Below are 19,461 nucleotides of genomic sequence, written 5' to 3'. Positions count from 1 at the left end.
GTGTGCGTTACGTGCAGGTGGGGCAGGGGCTTAAACATCAGGCACAGTTCTTGGGAGCAGTAGGGGCGGAGCGTTCCTCTGTTTGCTGCCCTGGATCTCGCCCCTCGGCTTCTGTTTTCTTGCCTGTCTTAGGTACTTTTCACCCATTCTGATGTCTCCTTTATCTTGGACGTTCCAAGCCTCGTGATTGTCATTCTTTCTGGACAATGTCCTTTGGCCATTCGTTAAGAGTAGGTTTGTGAACAACAAATTCTGTTCGTTCTCCGTCATCTGCGAATGTCTTATTTTCCCCAGTGGCGGACGGATATTTTGGCCGCCTGGTAGAACTCCCAGTTGGCAGTCCTTTTCCTTGGGTCATTGCGACATGGGGGCCAGTTCGTTTTGGCCTCTTGGTTTCAGATGAATTAGTTACCCATGTTTGAACTGAAGTTGCCCATAGGTGTTCCTCTCTGGGGCTGTGTGTAGGATGGGCTCCTTGTCTCTGGCATCCAGAAGCTTCCTCATGATGGGTGGGGTGTTTCTTGTTTATCCTGTTTGGGGATCAGTCAGCTGCTTGGCCACATCTGGGGGGTTTTCAGGTATCGTTTCTTCTCAGGACCTCCAGCCGGGTTCTCCCTGTTCTGGGTCCCCCAGGGCACAGCCATCGGATCTTCTATTGCTGGCGCTCAGGTCCCTCCCCTGGGCCTGTTTTGCTGTGCTGTTCACATGGGATAAATGCTCCTGCTGGACCTTGTGGCCAGGATCCCCTCCCTGTTCCCCCCACATTGCTGTTCACACTTCTCTTACTGCATGTTTCATTTCTACCATTTTTTGGTAACTTTTACTTCCTTACTGAGATTTTGGGTTTGTTGTTGTTCCCCTCCCCCCCATTTGTTTGAAGAGAGTACGCAAATGTTTCCAGAAGCAGGGTTCTGAGGCTGCTGTAAAATCCTTGCCAGGTAATCCCAGCACCTGATTCACGCTGACGCCGTCATCGTTCACAGTCTGCGCTCATCCAAGTGACTTTCCTGGTCCCTAGTGTGACGAGGGGGCCTTCCTGATGCCATGTGGGGAGGCTCTGGATTTATTTTGTCTGGTCTCCTTTCTGCAGCATGGACCATGTGGTGGTGAGATTCACCTTCCCGCCGGCCCTGCTGTTCCGCCTCTGGCTGGAGGCAGAGGGCCCTGCGCCATGTCGATGTCTCCCGGGGTTGGGGGCACATCCTGAGGGCCCCCTTCCTCCGGGAAGCGGGGGTGTTGGGAAAGATGAGCTTTCTGCCTGGCTGTCCTGAACCCACATTGCGGGTTTCTGTGGGTGTTGAGTTGGCCTGGGGCAGGTATTGCCAGAATGGTTTTCTGTGGCTGTGTGGCCACTTTCTTTTGTTTGGTTGGTTTGGCCTTTTGGAGAGGCGAGCAGACTTTTCCTGGAGCTGATTTGTCCGTGCTGGTCGGTAGTCCCGGGACCTGTGGGAGGCAGTAAGGCCAGCAGGTGGCTCACCCCCACAGGTCCCAGGGCCCTGGGCAGCCGCTGCCTGTGCACCTGTCCGGGTCTCCTGTGCCGCGGCCCGGTGACATCCAGGGTGTAGTTTCACGGTGAGGCTGCTCCCTCCTGGCCGGAACCACAAGTTCCCAACCAGACTGTTTTTAGCTTTGCTAATTCGGTAAACATTTGCTGTACAAACACGTCCTCGGTGCTGAGACATGGGACACCGAGGTGAAGTAGGGACGTGACTCTCGGGGCGGAGGCATGGTCCACGGGCACCTGGAGCGGCCCGCGGGAGCCAAGGAGGTAAATCCCAGCCTTAGCCGCAAGGGGCACTTGATGGGGACTCCATTAGCGGATCCCGTGTGGGGTGTGAAGCCTTGAGCTCGGGATGCTGTCCTGTTCCCCGGAGTGGGCGGGGTTGCAGTAGAACGTGGGGACAGTTTATCATGAAGAGGCTAGAAGCAAGACTGTGTGTTGTCTTTGTGGCTGAGGGATCTGCTGGGAGGGAGGGAGGGAGGGAGGGAGGGAGGGAGGGGAGAGGCACGCCCCCGGCCGTTGCCCTGAAGGAAGGTGGATGTTTCCGGAGGGCCCAGAGCCTTATCTTTTGCCCCATGGGCAGGGGTTGGTGTGGTGCCTGATGGCCCTCTGGGGACGTGGCCACAGGGTGGGGACCCCTTGATGACAGGCTGCCCTGAACGCGCACCTTGGGCAGACTTGTGGGAAGAGGGAATGCGTCGGCAACCTTGTCGCCAGGCTAGGGGCCGTGGTGCTGGAGCTGCGACCGCGCCACGGAGACCCTACTCCCGCGTCCGCGTCTCAGCTCTGCCTCCTCTTCCGCGGCTTCCTGCTCCGGAGAGCTGCATCCTCGCAGGGAGGCACCCTGTGGACCCAGGCACCTGGGGTGTCAGTAAACCGTGGCTCCTGTGTAGTAAAAGATGGGCACGCAGAGTTCAGGTTTCTGTGAGGACAGGGTCAGGCAGGGTGCTGCGTCCCCACCCACAGCCCCTGCCGAGTCCGGGGGTGCCCCAAGGACTGGAGCAGCCTCGGCTCCCTCTCGGGGCCCCTGGAGGATCTGCAGGGGGTTCTGGCCGTGGGTGGCCAAGGGCGCCGGCACCCGGGAGGGGCTTGTCACCACGAGGGACCCCTCTGGAGGACAGGAAGCTTCCACCGTGGTGCAGCGCTCCCCGGACTTGTCTGGGGCGTCCAGGCCTCCGTGCACATGCACTTGGGCCCTGTCCAGACTTCTCCACCAGCTTCTTTCTGCCTTCCTCTTCCCTTAATCATGAAATTCGCCCTTCCTGTTTATCCTCGCTTGTTCTGATCTCACCCTCCCCTGTCTCCCCCGCTATGGCGAGTGTGGGTCCCCATCTGGGTCCCTGTACGGGTCTCTGGGGCCAGGCTGACCCTCTCTCACGGCTCAGGGAACGGCTCATGCTTTGGACGCAGAGAATCCCCCTTCCTCCAGGAGGGCCGAGAAGGTCAGAGAACGCTCGGTCCCTGTCAGTTCTCATGGTTCTGTTTAAGGGACTGTGAAGACAGGACAGACCACTCATGTGGGGGGCGGCTGGGGCGTCTGAGACCAGGAACGGTGCTCCCGTATCTGCTGCGGATTTCGGTTTGCCCTTCGCTTTGGAGAGAAGGAAATGTGTCTTAGGATCAGGTCCCTTGGGTCTGTTTCCTCCTTCCTCCCAAAGTGGAGCGATTTCCTGCATCCTGTCCTGGGGGAGGGGTCATTCTGGGGAGAGGGTCCCAGGATGTGGCTCTGCGGGGACGGCCACCTGCCGTCCGGCCTGGCCTCTTGTGGAGGGAGCGTCTGTTGTGGTGACTGGGTGCTGGAAGTTACAGTGAGATGTTTGGAGCAAGTTTTTTTTCCAAGTTTTTTTGAGAGAGAGAGCAGGGGAGGGAGGGGCAGAGAGAGAGGGAGAGAGGATCCCAAGCAGGCTCCCCACTGTCAGCACAGAGCCTAACGCAGGCCTGAAGCTCTCACGTGCGTGCACAGCCTCCCCCACACCTTGACCACCAGGATTGTGTTAGCAAAGACCTTTTGCGCATCGGCGTGACCAGCCTGCTTGTTGGAAATGGTGTCAGGTGGGAACCCGAGTGGAAAATAGCGAGAGTGAAGACATTAGGGTCCAGGGAGCCACAGTGTCATCCCCTCGGAGCCTCCTGATCGCCCACCAGGCCGCAGGTAGGGATGGCGGGTGCCGTGGACACTGTACCGTCTGGCGAGGGCTCCCGGAGTCTGAGGTTGCTTGTGCCTCTGGACGTCTGCCTCAGCCTTGTCAGGGCTACCATCCAGGGCCCCAAGGACGAGGGGAGATGACAGGTGGTCTCCTCCTCCCATCTCTCGTTCCTCATTGCCCGTTGTAGTGAGCACCCTTCGTGTCCTCCCGAGGGAGTCCTCCCCATGGCCCTGAAGCACACGCCCCCATTCTTATCCTGCCATTTCCAAAGAGGCTACGTCGCCCCAAAACGTGCGCCTAGTGCTGTGGGCGTGTCCTCCCCGGAAGTTCACATGTTGACGTCAGAATGCAGCTGGATTCAGGGGCAGGGATTTGCAGACGTGACTATGGTGAAAGGAGATGATTAGGGCGGCCCTGGTCCAGTGTGATGGCGTCTTTGTAAGCAGAGGACATCAGGACACAGACATGCAGAGGGACGACCACGTGAGGACACGGGGAGGAGACGGCCGTCCCTACATCCAGGAGAGGCCTGGGGAGGCACCAGCCCGGCCACGCCTGGATCTCCAACTTTAGCTTCCAGGACCTGAGGAATAAATCGCATTGTGTGAGGAATAGATCGCGGGTACATGTGTGACACCAGGACTCTGACCCAGGGAGTCCGGGTCTAGAAGGAAGAGGAGTATGACGATGGGAATTCAGGAGAAGGTTCTGGAATCCCCTCCAGCCAACGAGGCACGGGAGTTTCTGGAAGATGTGGCTTCCCGTCAGGTCAGCTGGTGACAATGCAGACCCTGACCGGTTGTTTTGAGGACCAAGTAAGCCTGCAAAGGGCCCCGCACGTAGGGATTATTGGTAATGTGCTGACACTCTATGAAAACTTGCTTTTTCTAACAAAAATATCTTCTGCGTCTTGGCACACATTGTGAAGACATATCAGCTTCACACACTCAGTGATAGCGGGAACCCAGGAAGCCACGCAGTGTTAACTGAGGCTGAGATTTCCAGCACTGGCCTAACAGGGTTTGTGGTCTTGCGATCCCATGATCTCAGGGTGATTTACGGGTTTTGCATACTCACTGCTGCCTGGCGAGGGACCTGGTTTTAGGATCTGAGCGGTGATAATCTCCTGAAAATGGCAGACTTCCGGTTTCTGAAATAAGGACAGAAACCTCCTGTTAGCCTGCTGGGGTCCCAGAGGCAGGTCCCCAAATGCCCAGGGGTTCTGGGGCGTAAGCATCCCATAAGGATGCCTTGGATGTATGTCCATCAGATTTTCCGTGGGAAATGGGGTCTTCCAGTCATGGCAAGAGGCAGGCTTGTGCCACAGGCCCTTTGAACGTGACTGTGAAGTTCTGCATTACAGTCATGGTGGGAAGAAGGCTCCCACCCACATACTGGTTGAAGGCTCTTCAGCGTCCATATGTCAGCAGTCTTTGCCGGGCTGAAGTGACCTTTCCTTAGACGTCCCATGGCAGCGTTTCACATGAAACCCATGTGCATTTCTAGTGGAAAGCCGATTGCTGGAATTGTGCCCAAAGGAAGAAAACATCAAGAATTTTTGTCCTGTGGCCTGGCCCCGTTGTGGGGCTGGAATTGTTCTGGGAACCTGGGACTTGTAACCAAACGGGGGTCACGACATCTTCACCGACAGACCTGGGCGTCGTCTGTGGGGTCCGTGTCTGCTGCTGGCCTCCATCTGTGTGTAAATCCCGGGACGCAGGCTGTGGTGACCACACTCCCTGTCTCTCCTCGGCTGACCCGCCAGCAGGTGCATAGGCTCCCCTCTGCTTGGAAAGCACTTTCTCTGGGCTCTGGCCTCCGCACAACGAAGGCTTCCCTGAGGGAGGTCCAGTGCCTCCTTCTCCCTGGGGCCTTTCCCCCGGGTAGCCCGATGCCATCTGCCATATGCATTCCAGTCTGCCTTGATTCCTACCCAGTGGACAGCAGCTTCAAGATCTCCTATCACTGGGGCCGCTGCAAGTGACCGGTCCCCACCACGTAACTGGCTGACAGAACACGGGAGAAAGACATGGGGCTACTGACAGGAGCCAGAGGGCTGAGCACACACGTACCCACCCTTGGATGAAGGATAAACAAAACATGGCCCATCCAGCAGTGGAATATCATCAGCCCTAAAAAGGAAGGACATTTTTGTACATGCTGCCACATGGATGACCCTTGAGGACAGAAGCCAGACACAGAAGCACGCATACTGGATGATTCCACGTGGGCAAGGTCCTGCAAGGGGTCCCAACCGGGGAGGAGGAAGGTGGGTGCGGGGCTGGGGGAGGGGGGGTGTCTAATAGGGACAGAGCTTTGGTTTGGGAGGATGGCAGTGCTGAGGCGCACGGCGTGGGCATCCTGGGTGCTGCTGAAATGCACACCACAGGTGGTTAAGATCGTGAAGTTTGTGTGTCCTTTACCACGTTCTTTCTTGGAAAGGGAGATGTCAGTGAGCTGCAGAGGAAGGTTCTGGCCTTGGGGTTTTGGTCACGACGCCTCACTCCCACCTGCTTCTCCGCTCTGTGCGCAGCTTCCCACGTCCAGGCTCCGGGTGGTCTGGTATCCCCAGGACCCCCGGCCCCGACGCCGTTCTTTGTCGAGCCCTGCGGGCGGAAGCAGTTTGTCCTGGGCGCACACACCAAAGCCGAATTTTGTGGGTTGCCACGGGGCCCTGTGAGTGCCTGAGAGACTGGCCTCGCGTGGTGCATCGCACGGGTAGCAAATGCTTTGGAAACTCTCCCCGTTTCCACATTAGAATTCCCGGCACCACCCCAGCTAACTAGGGGGAAGTGTGTTTTCCTGCCAGCGTGTTTGAATCAGAACCTCTGAATGAAAAAGGGACATCCTCAAAGAGGCTGGAAAACACAGGGTCCTGACTGCAATGGGCTGTTTGAGCTGTGTGCGCAGGTTCTCAGTTCTACCGGCTGGGGGAGGCCTGAAGACGTTTCTGGAGGGGGTACCTCCCGCTTGGAGGAGGGCGTCATGGCGGGGTCAGCCCTCTGCACCCAGACAGGAGCCCTGACCCCGGCGTCGGCCGGGCACTTCTAAGTCTGTCGGGGGAACGAGAACGTCGGTCCTTCTAGAAGAGGAAACCAGTTCACCCCCGGGGGAGCATTCTGGCTACGCACGGAAAATGCTGACCTTAGCCATAGAACACATTCACGGTCAGAGATTTTGACCCGAAGATGCACGAAGGGAAAAGCTCAGGACTGAGAAAGTACGTGTCCGTCCACGCGGAGGTCATCCGCCATTTCCTTCTGTGGGGCTGCGGGTACGCGGCTTTGATTTTCATCCAGAAACACACACGGAGGCCTTGGCTGTTCCAGCCTTTCAGGGGTTTTCCCTACTTAATTCTCCTTCTATCTGGTTGCCTGGCTGTCCTTCCTTTGCTTTCCAGAAGCTCGGCTTAATGGCCTGCTGTTCGTAGACAAATAACAGAAGCGTGCTAAGATAAGGACTTCCTTTTAAAAAAAAATCACTTCTACCCAGCTTCCCACGCAAAGTCATGCTTTTTAAAAATAACACTTTAAATTTAGAGCTGAACAGACCCGAGAAGACATCTGAGCTGCTGTTCACGGGTGGGATTCTGCAGATGGAGTGCCAGAGGCTGGGAGTGCAGCCAGTGGCCCGTGACTTGTGGCCAAGAGCCCAGGTCCAGAACCTCAGGGGGTGTGGGCAGCCCCAACCTTCCCGGCAGCCCCAACCTTCACACCTGGAGATACAGGGACGGAGACGAAAAATGTGTTCATACTACTCGTGCAGAAATCTCTCTGATGGTCCACAGTTAACTCTGTAGTCCCCGGGTGTGAGCAGGAGGGCAGGGTGTTGGGGGGACGTGGTGACAGATGGATGATGGTGGAGGCTGGATCGATCGATGATGGATCGACCATACGTATGTACAGCCTCACACTCGCTTCCAGAGGGGTGACCGAGAATATGCCTGTTTCTCACGGCCTGAGGCTCAGTCAGGTGGTCAAATAGCAAAACTCCTCTTTCTTCCCCGGGATAGGTGAGTATCCTCTTGACATCCCCCCTGCTAAATTTATTTCACGTTTCCTTAAAGGCCATGTGGAAGTGTAGCTGCAGTTTGTAATTAACAGTCACTGACGCACGAGTCAATCGTTGTGCTTTGTAAGATTCTTCACGCACAGGAAGGCAGGGAGGCGTGACTTTGTGTTGATATCCTGCACCCCAACTTGTGCAGCACGTTGTGGTCCCTGCGCCTAAGGTGGGGGCCACGTCCCAGCACGCGTAGACCTCAGGGTCTGGCCGGCTCGGGCTGGGTGGGCAGTGAGCATGCGGGGCCCCCTTCTTCCTGGAAACTTTTCCTGTGCTGAGAATCGCGGCCAGCGGGGAGCAGATGTTATCCAGCTTCCCACGGAACCTCCTGCAGCGGCCCCAGCGGGGCCTAAAAATAGACCTTTTGGAAAAAAGCCCACGACCCTCTGTCACCCCTGTTCTGGGTAAAGGAAGTGCAGGAAGGGGAAGCTGAGGGGAGCCTGGGCCCGGAAGGTCCTGGAAGGTCTGGGAGCCCCGGAGGGAGGGGCACCAGGACAGCAGCTGGCCCAGGGAACCAGGAAACCAGGGGCCTGGTTTCCAAACACTGATGGAATTGTGCCTCCTCCTGGGGTGTCAGCAGGAAAGGGGAAATGTGAGAATATGTCAGGAGAAACACAAATGTGGCTTTGCCTGGAGGATGCTGGGGATGTGAAAGAAGCACGTGTCGGGGCCTCTGGGGCCCTCACATGTCACCGGCCAGGCAGCTCCCTCGCGGGCGGGACGCCTCGCCAGCTCCCGACCGTCCTCACCGCACCCCTGGGCCTCCATCCGGACCCAGACTGAGAATGCAGAAGCCAACGGCCTGGAATAGGCGGCTGGGCCCAGGGACAGTCCTTTCAAAACGTCACCGTAACTGCTAACAGCAGAGGTTCAAGGTGAACATTGTCAGCCACACGTGTTCCACCTGCCCTCCCCGCGTGCGCTTCCTGGAAGGTGGTGGGTCCACGAGGCGGGTTTGCATCTGCGGGCTAACTCCCAGACCTGGTGTGCTTGTTTTTGGTTCAGGTTTCCAATGTCTTCTCCAGCCCCATGGGGTTCCTGTGTCACACTCTCTGGATGTCCCACAGGGACAGGCCTGCGCCCCGCGCCTCTGAGGATGGAGGTCATGCCCTTTCTCCTCGAGGCCCCACTCCCGCTGGGTGGGTGGGGGGCCCTGCAGCCCCGTGGGGCCACCTTCAGCTGCATGCGTGCATCTCTGAGCACACAGGAGGGCCCGGCTCTGTGGCAAATGTGGCCGGGAAGCCAGTGTCCCCACGCTGAGGTCCTTGGCTGTCCCTTCTCCAGATTGAGGGTTAATTAAGCTCTGTGGCCCGGGGCAGGGAACAAAACCCAGCCACTGCCCAGAGTTGGTGCTGAGTTGTGAACAAAGCCACTTTCATGGGGACTGCTGAGCTTGCTGTTTTCCGGAACCGGGACGGGGTGACAGGAACAAAGCGGGATCTCATCTCCCTCCTGCCTCGGTCCCGGGGGTGGCGATCTCAGGCGCCACGCGGCTGTGGCGTGGGATTCCTGAGGCTGCTGTGGCACGGCAACACTAGAGCGTGTGCCCCTGTGGCTGCAGCAGGACCACCGAGAGTACCATTGGTGACGGAGTCACCTGCGGGGGGGGGAGGTGCTGTGCACGCTCTTGCGTGACCCGCCAGGCTCCAGCCACCCTCACGCGGGCATGTTGGCCTTTACTGATAAGCAGGTCTTCTGACTCCAGAGTTGGGTGCTTGCTCCTTGGCCGGGCCTGGGGTGATCAGGACCACCACCCTGAGTCCTCAGGCCAGCCCCCGGGGCTGTTTCCACATCCTGCCCTGGACTTTTTCCTTTAACTTCTGAGCCACCCCTACCTCGTTCATTACTTCATAGCAGGTGTGAGACACTCACGTCGGCGCAGGCGTGGGGGCCCGGCAGGGGGCAGTGGGGTTGCCCCCGCCCTGTGCACACAAAGCCCGCAGAAGGTGCACAGCACTCCCATAGTGTCCATTTTACCAGAATCCCGCATCCTTCCCGGCTCCCATCAACATGCTTCCTCCAGGAAGCCCTCCAACTCCCACAGACAGAAGCAGTCCCTCCCACAAGTGCCTCTGTGGATGTAGGAGTGCCAGTCCTCAGGGACTTACAGTGTGGTTTGTACAAGTACAGCGTTAATGGGGAGCCTGGGGGACTCTGTTGGTAAGTGTCTGACTCTTGGTTTTGGCTCAGGTCACGACCTCACAGTTGGTGCATTCAAGCCCCATGTCAGGCTCTGTGCTGGCAGTGGGGAGCCTGCTTGGGATCCTCTCTCCCTCTCTCTCTACCCCTCCCCTGCTTGTGCTCTCTTTGTCTCTCTCACAAATAAATAAATGAACTTAAAAAAAAATACATTAGCGCTGGGCTTCTCTGTAGAGAAAAGTGTACTGAGTGCGTAAAAACCACTGAAATCGGTTCCTCCGTTTCCCCCTTCCCAGGATTGCACAAGGTGCTATGTTTCGACGTTTGGCACTGATTTTCATAAGTTTGACTATTAAGTGAAAATGTGTAGTTTTGTTTTTACTTATCTTGGTTAGATTCCATGGATTGCTTTCTGAATTTTTTTTAATGTTTATTTAATTTTGAGAGAGAGAGAGCACGTGCATGAGCGAGCACAAGCGGGGGAGGGGCAGAGAGAGAGGGAGACACAGAATCCGAAACAGGCTCCAGTCTCCAAGCTGTCAGCACAGAGCCCGATGTGGGGCTCGAACTCACAAACTGCAGGAGTTCGTGACCTGAACCAAAGTCGGACGCTTAAACTGACTGAGCCACTCAGGTGCCCCGACACTGGATTATTCTTAATGCACTCCATGTTTTTTGTGAAATTCTCTTACGTTTTCTGAAACAATTTCCATTTAATTAAAGCGTGTATGCCTTTTAACTCCGACATATGTATAGCTATGAGTGTTCTCTCTCTCTTTCTCTTTTTTTGTCTTTGTTTTAAATTTCTTTGTCTGTTACCTGGCTCTCCTGATTGGTTTTTTTATTTTTTTAATTTTTTTTTGATGTTTATTTTTGAGAGAGAGAGACAGACAATGCAAGTGGGGGAGTGGTAGAGAGCGGGGGAGACACAGAATTTGAAGCAGGCTCCAGGCTCTGAGCTGTCAGCACAGAGCCCGACGCGGGGCTTCAACTCACGAACTGCGAGGTCATGACCTGAGTTGAAGTTGGATGTTTAACCGACTGAGCCACCCAGGTGCTCCCTGATCGGTTTTTTAAATTAAATATTCGAATTGTGTCCAGAAATTATAGCTCGATGATAGATAGATAGATAGATAGATAGATAGATAGGTAGATAGATAGATAGATAGATAGATAGATAGATAGAGGGTGGATGGATAGATGGTTAGGTAGCTGGCTGGCTGGCTGGATGGATGGATGGTTAGGTAGCTGGATGGAAGGATGGATGGAAGGTTAGGTAGCTGGATGGATGGATAGATGATGGATGGTTAGATAGGTAGATGGATAGATGATGGTTGGATAGGTAGGTAGACGACTGGCCGACTGGCTGGATGGTTAGGTTAGATAGGTGGATGGATGGATGGATGGATGGATGGATGGATGGATGGATGGATGGTTGGATAGGCAGATGGATGGATGGATTGATGGACAGGTGGATGAATGGATGATGAATGGACAGATGCATGATGGGGTGGATGGATGATACGTGGTTAGACAGGTGGGTGGGTAGATAGATGGAAAGATGGATGGATCAATCAGTCGATGAATAAACAGGCAGGCTGTGGAGGGTGGTGTATCTCCAGAGAGGGAGATTTTCTCCAGGCAGACATTGAGGTCCAGGTGGGCCTGATCTGTTTCTGGTGCTGGTGTTCCCACGACGTGGCCCTCTGGGGCCTCACCTGGAATCCCTGTTGGCAAGGGCCTCTCTTCCTGAATAAGTGCCTAGAGCCCCACCGTGAAACTGCCCAAACCCCTGCTTGTTTTGTGGCTTCCCAGCTGCTACCTCAGCCTTGGTAACCAGGCATCGGGCTCACTTCAAGTCCCAGCTGCCCAAGTGGCTCAGAACCTCACTTTTTCTCTCTCTAGATCAGTGGGACTTCCACAGCCCTGACCACAGACTTGGGTCCAGCCTATATTCCACGTGCTTCAAAGGGGTCTGTGGCCAGGACGCATTACCCGCCCTAATGCCATCCCCTTCCCGGAAATGAGTCATAGGAGTGATCTGGAATTTTTAAAGCCTTTACTATGCTTTTATCAACTCTCGTTATTTTTTTTTAACTTATATGTTTTAAGAGAGAGAGAGAGGGAGAGAGAGAGAGACTGGGAGTGCACACAAGCAGGGGTGGGAGCAGAGGGAGAGCGAGAGAATCTTAGGCTCCATGCTCAGTGCAGAGCCCGATGGGAGTCTCAGTCCTACAACTGTGATCCAGATTCGGACTCCTAACCAACCGAGCCCCCCGGGTGCCCCAAGTCTCCCTTGTTCTAAAGCAGAAAGCAAAATAACCTGTATTTCTTACAATGTTATTTTATTGACCATGGTCGATTTTTTAAGAAGCTGAGTTTACAAAAAAGGGAAGTGGGGCATCTGGGTGGCTCAGTCGGTTGAGCGTCCAGCTTCAGCTCAGGTCATGATCTCCCAGCTGGTGGGTTCAAGCTCTGCATCAGGCTCTGTGCTGACAGTGTGGAACCTGCTTGGGATTGTCTCTCCCTCTCTCTCTTTCTGCCTCTACCCTGCTCACTCTTTCTCAAAAATAAATATCGAAAAAGGCAAGATTGTACAAATATCCAGAAATAATGGAGATGCCGGGCCATAACCAGATGGGCATTTTGTCCGTGAAAATGTATGAAATTCCAGGGAGGTGTTGGCTTGGTGTTAAACAGCAGGTTTCCATTCTCACTCACTGAGTGACAGGGTCTGGGCCGGGGTCTCTGCACCTTGCTGGGGTGGAGACACCAGCCATCAGGGCTGTGCTGGAGGTGGGACGTGTGCCAGGAAGCTCGAAGCCCAGGGTGTGGGCTGAGATACCAACTCGGGACACATGGAGGTGAAGTGCCCACTGAGCCACAGCCACAGGGCCTGCACTTTGTGGAAAGTGTCTCTTCTGTGGAGTCTCTTCTGCTGTTTCGCAGAGAGAAGGCCTTGCCCTCCCTCCCTTCCTTCCTTCCTTCCTTCCTTCCTTCCTTCCTTCCTTCCATGTTTATTGTTGAGAGAGGGAAAGAGACAAGAGTGTGAGCAGGAGAGGGGCAGAGAGAGAGGGATACACAGAATTGGAAGCAGGCTCCAGGCTCTGAGCTGTCAGCGCAGAGCCTGGCTTGATCTCATGAACTGTAAGATCATGACCTGAACCGAAGTCGGATGCTTAACTGACTGAGCCACCCAGGCACCTCTGACTTTTATTTCAATGTTTATTAATTTTTGAGAGAGAGAGACAGCATGAGTGGGGAAGGGGCAGAGAGAGAGGGAGACACAGAATCCCAAGCAGGCTCCAGGCTCCGAGCTGTCAGCACAGAGCCCGACGGCGGGGCTCAAACCGACGAACTATGAGATCATGACCTGAGCCGAAGTTGGATGCTCAACTGACTGGGCCCCCCAGGTGCCCTCTGAAGCCCCTTTCTATAGTGACAGCCAGTCGGCTTCATCATCAGGGTTGGTCTGTCTGTGTAAACTTGCCTGCAGGATGTCGATGACGTGTGCAAGGCAGAAGAACAAAGCTTTGCACGAAGCCCATCAGCTCACCGTAGCGTGGGGAAGTTGGGTGCATGTTCCGTCCGTGTCTTGCATTTGGGGAATGCACCAGACCAGAGTGACCCCTGCTTAGTGGCTTTGGGCCTCTCCCCTGCAGCACAGATTTTCAGAAGCCATGCCACCCCTTCTGGAAGAATAGTGACCAGGCCCGTAAGCACATCTCCACTCTGGTTTTCTCGCTGCAGAACCTCGAGGCTGCCCTGAGATCCCGCATCGCGCTGTGGGGATGTCCGAGAGCCCCGTCGGGCCCAAAGCCGCGACGCTCCGGGCTGACATGCCGGCCGCGCCCTCCTTCCAGCGGGCGTTCACGTCCAGCACCACCTCCAGCAGCAGCCCCGGCCAGCGGCGCGAGAGGTAGGGAAACAGGCCCTTGCGCTTAGCGGAGCCGCCCTTGCAGATGGAACAGGCCACGGAGGGGAGGGCGGAGGGCCCGGCCTGCAGCCCACGGCTGCTCTGCAGCATGCGGCTGCTCTGTGCGCTGAGAACCGTCGCTCTTCAGAAGTGTAATCACAGATGGACACTCGTGAGAGCATCCCCCCACTGTTGACGGGCCACGTGCTCAGGGAACCCATCGGCAGGTGGACTCTGGGGACAGTGGCCAGTTCAGGACCGGCACCTGTGACAGCGTGCTCTGAGCCAAGGCTGGAGCAGGGGTGCTCGGGCTTGGTCTCCCTCAGCGGCCAGGATGGCAGTGCTCTTAGGGACATGGAGTTTGTCCCGGTGTTCGGGAAAGCCCAGCGACACCCCCTTGGTGGATTGCGAGAGCAGGAGGGGCACACAGAGGGAGAGAGGTCATGTCGGTGCTTTGTGGGGGGCGGCCCTTGAGCCACTGCACGTGCCCTGACCAGGAACGGTTTCTTGGTGTTTCCCTAGGACACATCACGCCCCGGCTCACTCTTGATTCTGCCTCCTTCCTCTTTTTTTTTTTTTTTTTTTTAAGTTTACTTATTTATTTTGAGAGAGAGAGAACAGGGGAGGGGCAGAGAGAGAGAGAATCCCAAGCATCAGTGCAGAGCCCGATGTGGAGCTCGAACTCACAAACTGTGAGATCATGACCTGAGCCGAATCAAGAGTCAGACGTTTAACTGACTGAGTCACCCAGGCGCCCCGTTCTTCTTCTTCAAACCAGGGTCAGGGTCTCATCTGAGGACTTGGTGTGACGCCTGGGGCAGTAAGTGTTTGCTAGGGAGTGTGTGTGATTTGCTGGCTGGGAGCTGACTTTTTCTGGAGTTCCAACTGGAGGGTAATTTCTGATTCCCTCCATCCTGGAATTTCTGGCTTCGGGTAGGGTAACTTCTCATATTACTACTGGGCTCCTTTAATCAGCTGGTTAGGGGAAACTGAGTCAGGTGCCCTGGCTAGCTATCAGGGGAGGGGGAAGAAGAAAATGGGGAGCGTGGTTTGTGCCCGGGGAAGCCATTCTGCCAGAAGCCGCACACAGTGAACTGCGTGGCCGACGTGCATGCAGGGGCACAGACTGCCAGCTGGACACGGGGCTGGGAGGCTTCAGAGCTGGGGACCCGGGTTTTGTCTTGAGCAGAAAGGCCTTGGCCGGGTGAGGACAGAGGAGGCAGGGAAGGTGTGATCAGGTGCGAGGGGCTGAGCATCTTGGGGTGAGCGGCGAAGAGGGAAGGGCGGGTCTGACTGCTGACATTTTGGGGGAGCCTCAGCACTGGTTTCCCGTCTGTCTTCGCCGCCTGGGGGACCCCTGCTGATCTCCGGGCACCTCCTAGAGTGTTCTGATTGCTCTGTCTTTCCAACAGCCCTCCATCCGCCGAGCTCCCGTGGGTGGAGAGCAGCCCCAAAGCCTCGCTGGCCCTGTTGGGGAGCGGCCGGCCAGCAGGAAACGTCCTGGGCTCCGGCGAGTTCCCTGGCTCCAGCCTCGGCCCTGACAGCCCCAGGCGGCCCCACCTCCCACCCGCCGAGCTCCAGGCCCCTTTCCACAACCACCAGCTGTCCCTGACGGAGCCACCTGAAGCTCTGGGCCCCCCGAGTGGCCAGGCCTTTCTGGGCTTCGGCACTGCCCCCGTGGGGAGCTGCCTTGCCCCTGGGGACGACCCTGGGGCCTTGCTGGTCCATTCCCACGGTGCACCCCAGGCCCCCAGCACCCCGCGGACAGCAGCAGCAGCTGGTGACAGCGGTTTCCTGTCCTCCAGTTTTCTCATGGTGACGCCGGGCCACAGCGGCCACCACAGTCCGCTGACCCTGCCCGGGCAGCCGCCCCTACCCGAGAAGAAGCGAGCCTCGGAGGGGGACCGGTCTTTGGGCTCAGCCTCCCCTTCGTCCAGCGGCTTCTCCAGCCCCCACAGTGGGAGTTCCATGAGCATCCCGTTCCCCAACGTCCTCCCGGATTTCCCCAAGGCGTTGGAGCCAGTGGCACCCAGCCCAGGTAGGCACGTCTCCGCCGGTGGGAGCCCCGTGTGCGCTCGCTCAGCGAGGAGGGGGCCCTGGGATGTCCGGGCGGCGCCTTAAGAGTGGAGCCCAGAGCCGTCCAGTGGGGTCTCTGTTCCCTCTGCTTCTGCGCTGACCCACGGTGGGTTCTGTTTCTCCTGCCACTGGGAATCCTTGTTCTTCAAAAATTTTTCTTTTTGTTGTTGTTTCTATTTTGAGAGAGAGAGAGCAGGGGAGGGGCAGAGAGAGAGAGGGAGAGAGAGAATCCCAAGCAGGCTCCAAGCTGCCAGCACAGAGCCCGATGCCGGGCTCGAACCCACGAACCATGAGATCATGACCTGAGCTGAAACCAAGAGGTGGACATTTAACCGACTGAGCCCCCCACCCCTTTCTTTTTTGAATTCAGTGAACTCATTCAAAATTTAACTATGAAATGTTTCAAATGTGTAAGAATAAGATACTGACACGATTAAGCAGCACCCAGCCACTCCATCTGCCTGTCTGTCCTGCTCCCCGGGGCCGGCCGCCGTGTCTGCGCTGTGCTCCCTGGGGCCGCCGTGCTCCCCAAGTCTGCGCTGGTCAGGAAGCCCTGCTCCCTGACGCACACCAGCCGGCTCCCGCGTAGTTAAATATGGCGCTCTTTCCCGGGACACCCCATCCTTGCCCCGCGTTGGACTTTGAATGTTTGGTTCTTTGAGACATGAGCGGTTGCCATAAACCCTCCGCAGTGACCGGTTTTACATTCTGTTTTGCAGATAATGCGGGTGATAAACATGTGTCCGTGAACTTTGTCCAAGACACATCCAAATTCTGGTACAAGGCGGATATCTCCCGAGAGCAAGGTGCGTGGGCAGGACAGGACCCCGGGGTGGGAACGTCCAGGGCTCGTGGCCTTGAGCAAGGCCTGCCCTTTATCACCTACCTCTGCAGAAAATTCACCTTTAGGTTTTTACAGCAGAGGCTTGGTCCTAATGAGGGAGCTGGGCAGACGTGAGTGCTGCCCATGAGCATGGCGGCATGCCCGTGTGCTTTCTGGTGGCTCTGCCAGCTGCCATTGGCGGCAATGACTGCGGATGGTCATAGGCAGAGATGTTCCCGGTGTCCCCATCCAGGCCCTGAGCCTCGGGGGAAGGAGGAAGGCCGGAAGTCTCCCCAACACCCTGGCCTCTGTGCACGTGCATTTGTCCACAGTGGAAAGATAGGCACTCAATCAGGGGGCCCGTGGTGGGCGTCCCCACCTGCCTCACACACATGCCACACGGTATGTGCCTGTGGTCCTGCCCCGCGGCAGCTGGGAAAATTCCAAGTCGTTGGTGTTTTTGAGCAGCTAAGTCACGTATCACTTCTTCCCGGAAGATTCCCAGGAGTGGTGTCCGGGAGGGGGGCGGCCAGCTGGGGAAGAGGTGGGGACGGCCCCTGGGGTGAGCAGCTGTCATCCTGACGCAGGCTCGGTGGGGTCGCTGGAGGCAGGGATGTGGCTGCACGTGCACTGTGTGAGCCGAATCCCGGGGGCCGAGCCGGGACAGCGTGCCTCAGAGCAGGGAGGAGGGATGAAGGGCAGGTCCTCACGCAGCCCACATGGGGGACAGTTTCTGCACAAAGTCCTCAGGCCTCGTCCTGAAGATTAGTTCTCACAACTGCCTGGAGAGAAACAGTTAAGTGGCTGGAAAACGGCACTGTTCAACTTTCTCGTTGGAATTCTTGTATTCAGTTAAGTGGATCATAAACACGGTAAGAATGTGCCTTTCTTCCCACGAGCTCAACGAACCTATTGTCACGTTGCATGGGGGGAGCCTGCGGCCTGGGGGGGACCTCCGAGTTCCTGAATTGGCCTTTGTGGCCGTGCTGCGTGGCTAAGCGCCGCATTCTTGTCCCCTCCCTGCTCGTGGCGCAAGAACCCCCATGACTGAGGCCATGAACCCCAGTGCTAAGTGCCTGGTCCAGTGGGACGGTCTGAAAAGGGCCTGTCACGCACTGTGTTCTAGAAGATTCTGTGTGGAGTTCCTTTTCCGCTGGTGCAGCCTCCAGCCTGGGATGGTGGGTGGGTGGGCTTTCTGAGGAGCCGGGGCTCCCCCTAGAGGCAGGTGGTCCCATAGGACATACGTGGCAGGGCCCTGCCTTGGAAGGTTCTGGAGAGGTTAGGCATGGGGGTTGCCTGGTAGGCATGGCACTCTGTGCCACATGTGTACAAGTGTTTCTCTGCTGGGACCTCATGTTGAAATAGTTCACATGTGCGCTGGGTGTGGAGTTTCCCAGTTGAGCCACACAGAGCACAACTTCTCCGTGTTCTCCGTGTTTTGTGTAGAAGTCACCCCCCCCAACCCCCGACTAACGTTCCCTGAGCGCCCACCTTCTGCAGATGGCAGAAAGCTGCCTGTGGGTTTGGTTTGGTCTGGTTTGCTTTGTGTTTTAACTGTGGGGATGTGCCTCTTTGGGGACAAGACTGGTCACATAATTCCCGTGTCCAGGTCGGTGCCTCGGGAGTTTTTTAACCTGCACGTAGAAGTTACGCAGGGGAAACGGGGCCTCCAGGTGAGGTAGATACGAGATACAGCTGTTCCGGCAGGATGCACTGGGCCCCCGTGCTCTGGCTTTGAAAGCACCGGTTTCTCGAGACAGGACACGGCCACTGCCCGCCACCGACTTCCGAGGGGAGCGTGAGGCCCGCTCTGGGCAGGGCCTTGTGCCGCGTCCAGGATGTGTCCTGGCTCATTCTGTTTCAGAACAGGGTCTGACCTTGTCCTCGTGCCCCGCCCCCTCCCTCCTCCGCAGAGCAGACCCAGCCTCCCCTGTGCCCTTGAGGCTGGGGCGCCTCTGTCCGCACAGCCAGGGAAGATCGCGGTGTTAAAAGGGAAAGAAAAAGCTCTGTGAGGTAGATCACAGTTGAAAATAGGTCATTCTCTAAGGATCGTTTCCTCCCACTTCCACGGTCAGCCCCCAGATGTAGAAACACTCCAGGAGCAGAAGCCTGCTGGTGTCGGTGGCCGGGTCCTGGTGCCCCAGTGCGCCTACCTGCCCTGCACCCCTGAGCCCGTGTAGACGGTTGGGCAGCAGGGGCGAAGGCACCTCCCAGGGCCACCCCAAACCTGCCCCCTTCCGGAGAGCCGAGCCCTCCCCGCCACCTGCGTGCAGTTTGCCCGCTCCTGCGCGGGGGCCTCGGCCTGGACGCGGGGGAGGGCACGGTCCCACGTGAGAGAAGGGGAACCTGGTCATTTCACTGGGAGCTGGGCCTCGGACAGTGGGCCCCACGGCGCTGTTTGCTGAGACGTCACCCGTGGACGTCCTGCTCCATTTCAGACACGGCAGTTCCGTGGCTGTCGTTTTGGGTCACTTTATACTTGAAATCCCTTTCTTTTTTCAAGTCGATAAGCTAAGTTGTAAGATGTGGTCCGGTTACGAGCAGACATTCTGGCCGGTGTCTGGGCAACAGGTTGTCGTCTGCCCCAAGCTGCCATCTTCCAGGACCCCGAGCCTAGGCCCCGGGGCCCAGGTTTTGAACGTGGAGGGAGGGGTGTGATTTCGAAGCCGCATATTCGCTGCGAGCCCCCAGCCTCAGGCGGGAAGTTGGGAGGATGGCTGTGCCAGGCCCAGCTGTCAGCCCTGGCCGATGACAGCCACGTGGGTAGGGGGCTCCCAGCCCCATCCAGGCTGCCACG

At 57.0% G+C, this 19,461-nt stretch overlaps 1 protein-coding gene across 1 annotated transcript in view; it reads left to right on the top strand.

The window, feature by feature from the left end:
- Positions 1 to 19,461, top strand: part of TNS3 (tensin 3) — a 215,631-nt gene that overhangs the window by 175,437 nt on the left and 20,733 nt on the right. The window contains exons 21-23 of the mRNA XM_042977197.1: positions 13,600 to 13,768; positions 15,178 to 15,803; positions 16,561 to 16,647. Coding sequence (XP_042833131.1) covers positions 13,600 to 13,768; positions 15,178 to 15,803; positions 16,561 to 16,647 — 882 coding nt within the window. The remainder of the gene's footprint in view (positions 1 to 13,599; positions 13,769 to 15,177; positions 15,804 to 16,560; positions 16,648 to 19,461) is intronic.

This window comes from Panthera tigris, chromosome A2 (genome assembly GCF_018350195.1).
Source record: "Panthera tigris isolate Pti1 chromosome A2, P.tigris_Pti1_mat1.1, whole genome shotgun sequence".
Taxonomy (NCBI): domain Eukaryota; kingdom Metazoa; phylum Chordata; class Mammalia; order Carnivora; family Felidae; genus Panthera; species Panthera tigris.
The sequence above is the reverse complement of the archived record's forward strand: the minus strand, read 5'-3'. Positions and strand labels throughout refer to the sequence as shown.